The 13,867-nt window shown below is 27.6% G+C and overlaps 2 protein-coding genes and 1 long non-coding RNA gene across 7 annotated transcripts in view; 1 reads left to right on the top strand and 2 right to left on the bottom strand.

Annotated features, from left to right (window-relative positions):
• The first annotated feature begins 318 nt into the window (after window positions 1–318).
• LOC149885251 (uncharacterized) lies at window positions 319–2,128 on the top strand. Its single transcript, XR_016455209.1, has 4 exons — window positions 319–422; window positions 765–885; window positions 1,299–1,403; window positions 1,536–2,128. It is a non-coding gene; the product is annotated as an uncharacterized LOC149885251 (long non-coding RNA).
• Window positions 2,129–6,162: 4,034 nt separating this feature from the next.
• Window positions 6,163–8,641, bottom strand: LOC149885250 (uncharacterized). Its single transcript, XM_090096574.1, has 5 exons — window positions 8,194–8,641; window positions 7,905–8,114; window positions 7,462–7,668; window positions 7,308–7,370; window positions 6,163–7,029 (listed from the first exon to the last, which is right to left on the bottom strand). Exons 1-5 carry the CDS (start codon window positions 8,319–8,321, stop codon window positions 6,960–6,962), a joined length of 678 nt encoding a protein of 225 aa, XP_089952700.1. The 5' UTR covers window positions 8,322–8,641; the 3' UTR covers window positions 6,163–6,959.
• Window positions 8,642–11,664: 3,023 nt separating this feature from the next.
• The window catches only part of LOC149885248 (uncharacterized), a 12,159-nt gene continuing 9,956 nt past the window's right edge, over window positions 11,665–13,867 (bottom strand). The window contains exons 7-11 of one of the 5 annotated variants that reach the window (XM_090095454.1): window positions 13,856–13,867; window positions 13,419–13,475; window positions 12,831–13,012; window positions 12,405–12,594; window positions 11,665–11,938 (exon numbers count right to left, since the gene is read on the bottom strand). The exon at window positions 13,856–13,867 is cut by the window's right edge and continues 21 nt beyond it. In XM_090095454.1, coding sequence (XP_089951580.1) covers window positions 11,772–11,938; window positions 12,405–12,594; window positions 12,831–13,012; window positions 13,419–13,475; window positions 13,856–13,867 — 608 coding nt within the window. In that variant the 3' untranslated portion in view covers window positions 11,665–11,771. Of the gene's footprint in view, window positions 11,939–12,404; window positions 12,595–12,830; window positions 13,013–13,418; window positions 13,490–13,855 lie in introns of those variants that run through there. The other 4 variants (XM_090095456.1, XM_090095455.1, XM_090095457.1 and 1 more) reach the window with 4 other exon arrangements.

The raw sequence follows: 13,867 nt of genomic DNA, 5'->3' as shown, positions 1-13,867 counted from the left end.
TATTTATTTTTATGAAATACGCACAGTTAGTTTAATATTACTAGTTTAAAATGTGCGAAATCAACAAATCTGAAAAAAAAAAATTAAAAAATAGCTACCTAAATAAAATGACTTAATCGGGCGCAATGAGCCTATCAGAACACACAGGTCAATTAATACACTTTGCGTTATCTGTTAAGTAACTAAGTGAGAGGGTTTTATAAGTCTTAAAAAGACAGGAAATTACTAGAAAGATCTAGATTTAAAAGCGCTCCGGTGTGGAGAAAGTAACAAATGAATGAAGCATGTGCCTGTTAGATCAGTTGCGCCCGACGGAGGGTTAAAACTTTCTTCCTTTTGGAATCTAATTATTAGTTTAGATATATTACATAAAGAATCATATGAAGATAAATAACAATCGTTAAGATCATCTTATAATTGAAGTAAGTATATAAAATAGTTATATATACATTTTTATTAGATAAAGTAGAAAGGATTTAAATTTTAATTAGATAAAGTAGAAAGGATTTCAATTTTTATTAGATAAAGTAGAAAGGATTTAAATTTTTATTAGATAAAGTAGAAAGGATTTTAATTTTTTAAATCGTTTATATTTTGTTTGTTTTAGTTTTTCTTTTTGCAGTTTTGTTTTTATTATCTTATACTTTAGTAGGAAAATAGGGGTATGTATGTTATTTAAAGTTATACTAATGCTATTTCCATAAAATGGTTATTACTACATTGAAATTTCTGTGATGCTATTAACTATTTTTGTTCTTTTTTAGAAAATTTAGAAAAGTAAATTAAACTTTTGTGCCAACACTGACATGGCATGTCACATGTTATTGTATGAAAAGGTTAAATTTTGTTATGAGGATTACAGTTCTTATGAAGAAAAAAAATAAGGTAAAGAGTATTGTTTGTAAATATATATTTTGTATCTTTTTAAATTTTCTCGCATCATTTTTAAAATTTTTGTTTGCACACTTTTATTGTTTGCATATATGCTTTTTTGATATGTATGTGTATGTGGTAATAAGTGCTTTATAGTTGTTTTATCAATATGTTTTTATAATAATGTTTTTATAATAATGTAAAGTGTTTTTTTACTGTTTGTGTATGTGTTAATATGTGTTATATAATTGTTTTAAAAATGTGTTTAAATATGTATATAAGGAATATATTTAACCTTATATACATATTTAAGCACATTTATTGTGTTTATAGTCGGTACATATGTTTATATTATGTTGTTTCCGTGTTTTCAGAGTGCTGTGACTTGGTAAACATCTACCTGAAAATCAATTTGTGTATTTTAGAGAAGGAGCAGAACAAATGGCTTTAGATCGTGCAGCTAAACATGATAGGCACCTAACGGCATGGTTTAAGTTAAATACTGAAAATGAAAGAGCACATTGCTATTCGTATGTAGACATTCCTTTTCACTTTATATTTAATGATAAACATTGTAAATGGAAGGTTAGACAAAGGGGTGGTAATAAGGTGATAGTAAGAATGTATAAAGTTAATCCAACTGGAGAATTGTTTTTTCTTAGACTGTTACTTTTGCAAGCAAAAGGAGCAACATCTTGGGAGGATGTGCATACTGTTAATGGTATTGTCCTTGAAACGTTTCGTGAAGCTTGAGTTTTGAAAGGTCTGTTGCAAGATGACACTGAATGGCAGAATATTCTTTCTGAGGCGGTTTTAACACGTATGCCAAAGCAAATTAGACAGTTGTTTTCAATTACTTTGACCTTTTGTGAATCTGACAATCCTTTACATCTCTGGAATACATACAAATTTTTTATGATAGAAGATTTCATTTACCACTCAGTCCCACTTCTAATAGCTGAACAAGCTACTCTTCATCAAATTGAAAAGATTATTAATCAGTGGTAAAATGCTGACTGATTACAATCTGCCTGTTATTGATGAGTTTATTGGCTTAAATCTAGAAAATTTTGATGAAAATGTTCAACAAATGATATAGTAGAATTGTGTATAAACCATGGCCTACTATAGTGACAGGCCGAGTAAACGTACGGCTTTTAAAAAAACTGTAGGCGAGTTTGTTTTTTTTTACGGAAGCATTCGTTTTTTAGGTTATTTAATAAATAGATTCATTAGTTCATTAGATAGTAATTAATTTATCATAAATAAAGGTTTTTGTAACAAATAAAACCTCTTAAATGAAAAAAATCGTTTATTAAATGCAAACCGCATTTCATTATAACATAGTAAAGACTCACTTTTTATAGTACTAAAACCTCAAACATCTTTATGAAAAAAAACAACAACATAACTTTTCAAAATAAAACTACAATTAGTTAAAAAAAACAATATTATATATATCACGTTTAAGATAGTTTCAATATTTTCATTTTGGGTTCCTTTGAAGATCGCGGGGAGTAAAGATGGCAATAATTGTTAAAAAATATATTGGCAAGGATTCTACAATGTTTTTTTGAAACATTGGTAAATCCATAAAAGTCAGATACCATCAAGAAACTGTTAGATAAGCTAACACGACAGACACATTTGTAAAGATGGTGAAATAAAATGTACGAATAAAATATCCAATGGCAGATGTTATCACCAGGCAAAGTTAACCCACCATGATTAATCTCTCTGATATATTCTCCAAATTGGTCAAAACAAAATGATGTATCTTCAACTGGAGGATCTTCTCTACTGACATAGCCAGCAATATAAACCAAAGATATTTTAATTTCTTTAGACAAATCGCTTTCAATAACAGGAAGATTATGAAAAACATTTAACAAAGTATCATCTTGCATTACATAATTACATTTGTCACACAAATGACTTGATGAAACTTCTAAATCATTAGCTATGATACCAATATTTAAGTTTTGTTTTTTTTATGTCAACTTTTTGCAATATTTGCTGAACATTTATAAAATAGGTACCACCTGATCCTTGGCGAAGTTTTCCAAATGCTTTCTCAATAGGGTCACTAGTAAAATGTCCAAGACAAACATACTTATGACTTGTAATTAGTAAATGTTTCACTAGTTCAACCATTCCACAACACGTATGGGAAAAAGCACGAAAAGTATCTTTGGTTAAATTTTTTATTCTTTGACCATGTATTTCAGGTGCCATTTTTTCGACCATATCAGCCAAATTTAAAAGAAAGTTCAATCGTTCATCATTGTTTGATGAAAAAACAGCACGATTTTCATCTCTAGTACAAATGTTTTCATAAAGTCCTTTAACGTTAACAATTTTAAAAAATTTAATAAAAATAGATAAAAAAAACTGTAGTGTCATCAACATTTTTTATGGATGAATGAGTTTTTAAAGCAGCTACAGTCTCATCACAAAATACTCTTAAACAAGTTGACACATTTTGACGTTCGATTGGTTTAGGAAAAATTGCAGTTTCATTTAGTTTAGACAGTTTTACAATAGCATCTTTTTCATGTTGAAAAAGTTTTTTAAGATCTGACCATTTTGCAGTTCTTGAAACACCTTCATAAGTAAAACATAGTTCTTGGCATTTTTCTGTGAGCCAATTATTACGAATAGATTTTATTAAATGAACGAAATCATAAAGAAGAAAAATATTATCATTAGTACACCAAGTATTACGGAGATTAAACATTCCAAAAAACTTTTTATTTACTTTATTATTGTCGCAAAGAATAGCAACAACAGAGCCACCACAATTTTTTATTGTTTCAATCGTTTGCATTGTTTGATCATACTGAAATTTAGCATCTAAACCTGTTACTGGTAATGCTTTATACAAAAACTGTTTTCCACCAAACAAAGAACAAATCATTAAACCCAAAACTGTTTTTGCCAATTCATTTGGGGAGTTAACAGATTTACCAAAAATGTTCCCTCCTTGATATGTTAACTGTGGTTTAACATAAATTTCATCAATTAGTAGAATGACCAGTCTTTGAGAAATAGAACATTTGTCAAAATACAACTTTAAAAAATCATCATCTCCAACATTTCTAACTTTTGATGTCAATTTTGTCATCAGTGATATACTTGGTAGTTCATAGTCATCACATAATCGAGAATAAAGTGTTCTTGAGAGTGAAAAATACTCAAATGCCCTGGCAACCATATCAGGAGAATATTTTTTTTCACCAATAAACACTAAGGAGTTCATACTTAACATCTGTTCAATAATAATACTTTTTTTGTGATCAATTGGTAATGAATTCAGATAGTGTATTGCAGCATGGAGACAACTAATACAGTTAATAGTACTTATATGGTTGTAAGAAAGAGGTTTTATGGTGCACTTAATACCACAGTGGTAGCTTTCAAAGGATAAATCATTTTTTATCCAAAGTTTATTTTATTTTATAAAATAAACTTTGGAACACCCAAGTTGTCTAATATATCAGCAGATTGAAGATGTAAACAGTTTTCATAGATATTTGATATTATTGAAAAAGAAAAAGATATAGATTTAGACATTATTTTTTCACACAAATCATCAAAGGATGAAATATTGTCAGCTTTTACAAAATCCTCAATTTCATCAGGCACAATACTTCTAAAAGATGGTAATGCTTTACTTGTTGGTCTTGGTGGTGCCTGTGGAGTTGGAATTTGACTTGAGTTTACAGAAGAAAATACAGATGGTGGATATTTTGGTCTTAACTTTCCGTAAACTAAAACTTTTTCATAGTTTTTAGGCCAATGATCTTCACAAATAAAAGTATTTGGGCCATCTGGAATGTTATCTCGAGGTATAGCACTTATCCATCTTTTTCGTTCATCCAGATTTTTTTTATTTGGAAGGCGAAAAACTTTCACAGACTTTGTAACATCGTAGTTACCTCTGCATCCTGAGACACAACACTTAAAAACCATATTTTATGAATCTAAATATTTAGATCTAAAAAGAATGCAAATTTAATACACATACAATATAATTGAAATTAATTGAATATCAAATTCTAATTTACCTTTTGTTCTGAAACGGCGTCAGTTTCCTGTCAGATTGGCTTATTCAATGACAATTAATAAAAGTCAAGGTCAAACATTTGATAGAGTTGGGGTATATCTCAAAAAACCGTGTTTCTCTCATGGTCAACTATATGTTGCATGTTCAAGAACTAGGGCACTTAATAGTTTGTTTTTCAAAATTGATAAACATCTCATTCAAGATATGGTAGGTGAAAAGTGTTACACGAATAAGGTTATATTTTTTTTATTACTTTAATATTTTTTTCATAGTTTTTGATAAATATACCTGTCATTTAATATGTTTATATGTGTTATATGAAACCATATTTGTTTACAGCTGTGAATATGTTTAAATTATGTTGTTTCCATGTTTTCAAAGTGGTGTGAGTTGGCATTATATTGAGCAAGATTGATAACCTTGCCAGCCAAGCGGTGTACTTATAGCAGAGGTGTGACTTGGCAGCATTTAGTGTCAGGCGGTTTTACTGCTTTAGAGCTAGGTTGTGTTGTCTCGCCTTTTTAATTATTCTGGAAACACAATGTCTGTTAATGTTTAGCGTAATGTGTATGGGAGAGTATGCAACCTTGATCTTTAAATCTAGGGTGTTTTCATGTCCTAAATTTGAAGTAATTGAATAACTAATATTGAATATAAAAACAAATATACTTTTATGTAGTTATATGTTTAGTAAAAAGATAAATATATAGTTAACTTTAAATTGGTTTTCTACTTTTGCCTTTCATATTTTAATTTGGTTTGTTATTTTCGCTGGATTTTAGGATCAAGGGTGTAAATATTCTATTGTTATGTGTTATTGTTGTGATGTTTTGTGTTGATAAACTGCTTGGCTTATCTTCACGTTGGTGTCTATTGTTAAAAATGAATAATAGGTAGTTTCATTATTGGAAATTACTGCTTTTATTTATTTACTAAAAGCCAACATGCTAAAAATGCAGTTTATATCTTAATTTGATTTTTTTTTTTTTTTTTAATTTATTTTAGTATTGTTAATCCTTTGCACTTCGAAACAGATTTTATAGTTACATTTTCGATAAATGTTTATATTAACTGCCACGTCAAAATAGGTTACTATAAATAGGTAAATCGATTTTCATTTTTTATGTGGTTTTTTTTTTTTCTTTAAGATTTGGGTCATTCCAGTAGAATTCAACAAAAAGTTGGTGGCACTATGTCTCAGATTTTGCTCTTCTTTTGAAATTATGTTAATAATAATAAAATATGAACAATTTGAAAATTTCAATGCATTTGCATTATCCGTTACTAAATTATCGGCATTAAAAGATTTGCGATGGAAGCCTACTTTTTAATAAACTGTATTTTTGGCATTTTAATACGTTTATAACTTTTTTCTGTAATATAATAAATGCATATTTTTTTATTTACTAAATAAATGTAACTTAGCCTAGATAAAAAACAAGGTGCAGCTTATTTATTTGATTTCAGAAAAAAAATATCAGCACACAAAACTTGAACAATTTTCATTAAATTGAAAAAAGTACTACTTTTATGCCATTATAATTTTTTTCTGATGTATAATAAACTATGTATAATTTTAGAACTATAATCTTTGCCATAAAAGTAGAATTAAAATTTAAAAAATCTTCATTTATTGTTTAACAGAAAAAATATATACATCGTTAAAAATTGCCATTGATGGAAATCGACAAATTTTGGGCTTAATTAAAATAGTCAGTAAAATTTTCTGATACCTTGTACCAAACTAATAATGACAGCAAATAATATTCATGTATAGTATATTATTTAGCAAATAAAAGTTTTCATTTATTCAGTAACATGTTAAAATGACAGGCCATTATATATTATGACATAATCTTATAATTTAGCACACTAATCTCCGCCATAACTAATTTTTAGAAATATTTTTACATAAACTGATATTACAATAAAACATTTTTATTCAACAATACAAAAGTAATGATGCCATCCATACATTATTTCAAATCAAAAAATATAAAATTGTCTTTTATTTGTGCTTTTAGGGTACAATTTCGGCTTCCCCAGAATTTCTTGAGCTCATGTCACAGGTTCCCATAACAGGAATCATGCTGAAAAGTAAATTTATATATAAAAATAAAGATTAGACAGTAAACTAATCTTCTTCAACATAAAATTATGAATGTCTTAGATTATTAAATAAAAATAGGCTGTACATGTTAAGTAATGACTGAATATCTGATTAAATTCATAATTTAATATATTGCACATCATTGTTAAAAAATTGATCATCAACTAAACTAATCATAGTTATGATGGTTATTGACAATTATAAATAGTTTACTAATAATTTATTTCTCATATTTTATCGGAATATATATTGCCTCACCTGATGTCAGTCAATGTGTTGGATACAGAAGTGGATTGTATATTTTCACATACTTTGATTTTTCTGAAATTTCAAAAAAGGAATAAATTACAAAAATGTATGCTTCCTGTTTATTGTTATTGCTATTATTTCTTTTAATTAAAATTATATTTACTTTTTTTTATTAAATAAGCTTTCTTTAACTGGAATAACAAGCGTTCCATTGATATGCTCACTGAGAGTATAAGCAGCAAGACCATTATCTGTTATTCGAAAGGCATGGAAAGATCGGGTTCCTCTTATTGGATCAGTCATCTTTTGGTATCGAGTCTGTAGAAATGATTGGCATTGAGAAACAGCTAACTTATCAACATAGATGAATCTAAAATTAAAAATCATATTTATTCATTACTATATCATTTTTACTAATTATTTTTCATACTTTTTCATTCATTACCATTTTTTAATTATTTTTTTTTTATCATTTATTTTTTTATTTCAATTTTATTATTATTTTATTTTTGTATTTGAACAAATATTCATGATATGTTTGAAGTTGAATTGTAACAATGTTATTGATTCAAAATAAAATACAGTTAGTGAGTGTAAAGTACTTACTCTATTCCTTTAATCTTGTCAATACAACAGTTCATAATTCTTTCAGCATTGTTAAGAAGGTGTCCCTGGAGTGATAACTTAGACAACACTCGTTTCACAGTACCTCCAATACCGTCACATACATTTTTGCCGTGGCTTGTGGCAAAAAAATTCCAGGAGGCTTCTACACCAAAATCGTGTTTGTGGTTTGCAAGATTCACTAAGTTGTATCTAAAATCGTAGAAATGTATGCTGTACAGCTTTACAAAGGTTGTTAATAAGCCTATTATTACAGGTATAGATTACTCACCGATTTTTGTATTGTGCAGCTGATCCATCACTGAAATAATGAATGTGTTTCAATTCTGAAACCAATGATTTGAATTTTGGTAAAAGTTCTTTAAGGAATGAGTGAACTGCAACATGGTTATGATCCATGGAGTTTGACAGTATGCAGTAACATTTTGATGTTAAGCCATTGGTTGTGTTGTAGTAGGCAGCAAATGGATGTAATGTCACTTGAGTGGCTGAGAAGTATGCTGCTTGTATGGAATTTTGAACAATACATGTATAATTTTCGGCAAAGTCACCTATAACCAGAATTTCATTTTGCGGTAGAGAATCCTTCAGATTTCTAAGGTATGCAGCTTGTCTATGCCTGACAAATTCATGAATGGATAGTTTCCAAATATCGAGACTTAAATTTTCAATGAACACATGTGCATCTTCTGTGATTGTTGTTAATTCACTGCGGTCAACATTTACCCATTGTTTGAAAGTGTGTCACTATTTGTAGCATATCTTTCCAGTTCCATCTTTACAGCGTTAACTCCGCCACAGTTTTCACACTTGTGGAGCATGCATTCTTCTGAATTTACACTGCATACTTGTATAGCCATCATGGTTTTTAGCTCTAAGGTACTATCAAGAGCACAAAGTTTGAGTTTTGGGTTTTCATGATACTGACATACGCAAACACTGTGTGTACCAGAAGACCCTGCCAAAACACACCATTTAGGCCTTAAACTGGCAAATGTGGAGAAACCAACCTTTATTTCTGGGTATTTTAATTTGAACGCAGCATAAAGTTCCTTTAAGTTGCATAGAATTAAAATTTTTTGTTTATGTGATTTTCCTACATCAGTATTAACACTAATATAGTCTTTCTTGCCGGGAAGTAAACGAGAATTTTCTTCATTTTCATAAAACTCTTTTATTGTTTTAGTAACATCAGGTGTCAACTTCTTTGGTTTGTTGTTTTCCAATATTCGATCTCCAAGTATGCCTTTTTCATCCCTTAGTTTTCTTGCCTCTCTTACCATATACTGTGTAGTGTTAAACTCTTGCATTGTAAATTCAAGTGTCCAATGTATTGGGACAAGTGTCAGCAATTTTATTTTTTCAGTTATGTTAACTTCTCTGTCATACTTCTCCCTTAACTTCATAACAAAATAGTCTAATGATTCTGCTTTAAGAGTTGTTTCTGCATCACTGGCTTCAATGATATTAACAGAGTTTACTGATTCATTCAGCCTTCGAACTTTAACTTTGACTCTACTTTGAAGTTGTTCATAGCTTCTTTTTTTGCTAATTATAGGGGAATGTCCAAACGATGTTAAACTTATGTTGAGATCTTCAACATTTTTTTTATATGTCCATCATCTATATAATCAGGATCATTTTCTATTTCAACACTGATTCCATTTTTTGCTCTCAGCTTTCTTAAGCAGGGACAACATATCTTTTGGCCAGGAATTAGGGAGTTGTGGATGCTGTGATGAACAAGAGTTATAGGGGTTAAATTCTTTTTAATGACCTTTGTGTGAAGATTCAGAGGATTACAACAGCTACGAAAATTATTGCCATAGTATCGAAAATATTCCATTTCATGATGAGTGCAAATTGTCTTCAAGTTTTGTACACTAATTCCTGTTCTCACGCTAAGCAAATATTTATGTTCATGTGTTATATCACAAACATCTGACTTTGAGACATAGGATAATTTGTGGCACTCTTGATTTAAATGATCACCTAATGAACACGTATTGTTAGTCATTATGCCTGAATAATAATAAATTTTTACTATAAACTAAGAGTTAATAGTAAAAATTTCAAATGCTTATAAACTAGTTTCTTTAGTGACTACAATGTCTTTAAAGTGTTTATAATAATTTAAAACTAAATATGTTTTTAAAGATGTTTTACTTCAATTTAACACATACTATGAAAGAAAAACAAAAACCTAAGTACTTTATTAAAAAAAATTCTTTAATTATGGCTTAAAGTTTTCTACATTTTACTTTAATTTACACACACACACACACACACACACACACACACACACACACACACAGATATATATATATATATATATATATATATATATATATATATATATATATATATATATATATATATATATATATATATATATATATATATATATATATATATATATATATATATATATATACCCAGCAAGCACACAACGTTGAAATAACGTTGATCAACGTCGATCAACGTTATTTCAACGTTGTTTCAACGTTGTGTGCTTGCTGGGTATATATATATATATATATATATATATATATATATATATATATATATATATATATATATATATATATATAAACGCTCATATCTTTTAATAGGTGTCATTTTAACATGTTACTGAATAAATGAAAACTTTTATTTGCTAAATAATATACTATACATGAATATTATTTGCTGTCATTATTAGTTTGGTACAAGGTATCAGAAAATTTTACTGACTATTTTAATTAAGCCCAAAATTTGTCGATTTCCATCAATGGCAATTTTTAACGATGTATATATTTTTTCTGTTAAACAATAAATGAAGATTTTTTAAATTTTAATTCTACTTTTATGGCAAAGATTATAGTTCTAAAATTATACATAGTTTATTATACATCAGAAAAAAATTATAATGGCATAAAAGTAGTACTTTTTTCAATTTAATGAAAATTGTTCAAGTTTTGTGTGCTGATATTTTTTTTCTGAAATCAAATAAATAAGCTGCACCTTGTTTTTTATCTAGGCTAAGTTACATTTATTTAGTAAATAAAAAAATATGCATTTATTATATTACAGAAAAAAGTTATAAACGTATTAAAATGCCAAAAATACAGTTTATTAAAAAGTACCCAGTAAACATCGAACAATTGGTAAGTAGTTGGCCCGATCCTAATAACCAACTATTAGCTACAGTTGGGCCAACAGTCGGCTATTTAGTTGGTACCGTGAAAAAAACGTAACGCTTTTACCAACACTTAGCCAACTGTTTTTAAACAATTGTTTGCCGTTAACGGCCCAACAGTAATAAAACAGTTGGCTAACAGTTGGCACCATTACCGGCCCAACTATATGATTTTTTTTCGCGATTTTTTAAATTCGCTTTTGCACTTAAATTGAAAGTGCAAAAGTTATAAATCATGTTTTGAATATTGCTTAATAACAAAGTATAACTTTGCTTTTTAATATTTAATTTTCTATTTAATAGTGATTGTTTGTATATCAGATTTTACCAGTCAAACAGTACAACTGTCCACACAAAATATTGTATCATTTATAGATAACTTAGTTGAATACACAAAATGAACCAATTTTTTATCATTACACATTTATTTCCAGACCATTAAAGAAAAATATTTACAAATAAAAAACAAAAAATATTATATTATTGTAGTAAATATTATTAAAGGTTTGAAATTAATATTGGCAGCTTTAATTAAAAACAATATTTTAAAACAGTAGTATTTAAAAACGTGGCGATTTCTTAGATATTATTAATAATAATTAAGAAAAATTAGAATTATAAATAAAATCAAGATAAATAAACTTTTATAAATTTGCAAAAGAAAATAATAACTAAATATTCTTTTCATTTATTAACTGCAACTGATCTTTTATAATCTTGCTTTTCGTCTGTCTATTTATTCGCCCATCTCCTTGATCAATTGCGCCCTGAAACCATCTTGAAACAATCGGGTAAATATCTTTATCCTTGGAATTCAGATACTGAATTCTTACTGTTGCTAAAAGAATAAAATGAAAATAAATTTAAAAACTCAATTTATTTTTTGTTTAAATATAAATTATTCTTAAGTTATTTTTAAGTTCTTATACGTATACTTTGCAAATCAAGAATTACATTAACTGGTTAGCAGTTTTAAAAATATGTGCATATGATAACCGAGAGCAATAAGCTTATAGGTTCAAGAAAAACTTTTATATGCTCTTTAAGAATCATATAGTTCAATACTTATAAATCATGGTTTACATTGGCAATTAACATCTCTAGTTAACAATAAAATACGGCATTGATAAGTTCAAGTCACCAAGGGACAATATAATATCTTACAAATTCACAACTAATGACAACACTGGTAATTGTCATAAGTGCTAACATATTATATTCTTTCTTAGTGTTGTAAACATATTTTTGTAAATATAATAATACAGTTGACTTTAATAAAAATTTACATAACTAGTAATACTTACATAGTAAGCACTTTAACACAAAATGATAACATCGCAACTTAATCTTGCCCATTCCAGTTGCTATCATCTTACTTGAAGATCCGTTTAGATTGCATAAAACGCTAAAATTTTTGGAAAACATGGCTCCCAACACACGTCGTATGTATTTTGGACGTTCAACTTTACCGCCAATAGAACGCAGATATTCGACCTAAAAACAAATAATGCTACATATTACAACTTTTTTAATTTAAATTATTTTTTCTAAGGTAAATGAAAATGTAATGCGGTATACTATAACTAAGGTATTATTAAATTACCTTTCATAAATTACAATTATAAGACTTATAAAAAAACTTATCTTTGATCTTATAAAATAATAGTTACAAGTTTAAACACAACCTGTAGACTGGTAGAAACATACTATAAAAAATAATTTCAAATTACATAGAGAGCCATCTCAGATTTCATCTGTAGGATAAGGTTAAGCCTCTCCAAATCTTCCTTACTTTCCATTGGAAGGCCAGGGGGAACAACAATGTCTTCATTTTCCAAAAAACTTTGAACTTCTAAAAACTTATTTTTTTGCTCCAGTTCTGTTATTCTGGATTCCAAAGCTGCTAACTTCTCTATAAACATACATAAATAATTAAATAATATTTCATTGCATTTGGAATTTATTGGAAGACTGGTTTCAAAAACACAATCTAGTTATTAAATTGAAGACATACATGGATGAAGGTGTTATGGAACTCAAATATTTGGAGTTAAAGTTTTAAACATTCATATTATTTATCCCTGTAGGTGAATTGATTGCTGTAAAAACGGTATTCTAGCACATTTTTGTGCTGTGTTATTAAGGTCACGGGAAACAGCGTTATTTAAAACCTTTATCTGCATAAAAAGGTAGAAGTGTGTATTTTTCTAATATAAAATATGTATTTTTTTAAAGCCTTCATGCTTAACACATATACAATGTATAACAAGTAATAAAACTTAAAAAACAACAAACAAATAGTTTAACCAAAACCTTACTTTCCTGATCCCCAAAATTTTGAAAGGTTTTCTCATAGTGTTTAGAAGTCGATGTCCCTTTTAATAAAATGCTATAATTATATGCATTATATGAATATATATATATATATATATATATATATATATATATATATATATATATATATATATATATATATATATATATATATATATATATTAAACCTGGCTAACGCTCTGTGTATATATATATATATATATATATATTTTAAACCTGGCTAACGCTGTGTGTATATATATATATATATATATATATATATATATATATATATATATATATATATATATATATATATATATATTATAAAAATATTATAAACCTTCACTTTTTTACTTAATTGATAGACCTTAATAATATATGTAAACATATATTATAATATGTTAAAAAACAATTTATATAAGCTAATATAAAGACATACCTTCTGATCCAC

The sequence above is a fragment of the Hydra viridissima genome, unplaced genomic scaffold (genome assembly GCF_058129835.1).
Source record: "Hydra viridissima isolate aposymbiotic clone 2 unplaced genomic scaffold, HvirCarnegie_v1 scaffold_8, whole genome shotgun sequence".
Classification (NCBI taxonomy): Eukaryota; Metazoa; Cnidaria; class Hydrozoa; order Anthoathecata; family Hydridae; genus Hydra; species Hydra viridissima.
This window is presented reverse-complemented; position numbering and strand designations above follow the sequence as displayed.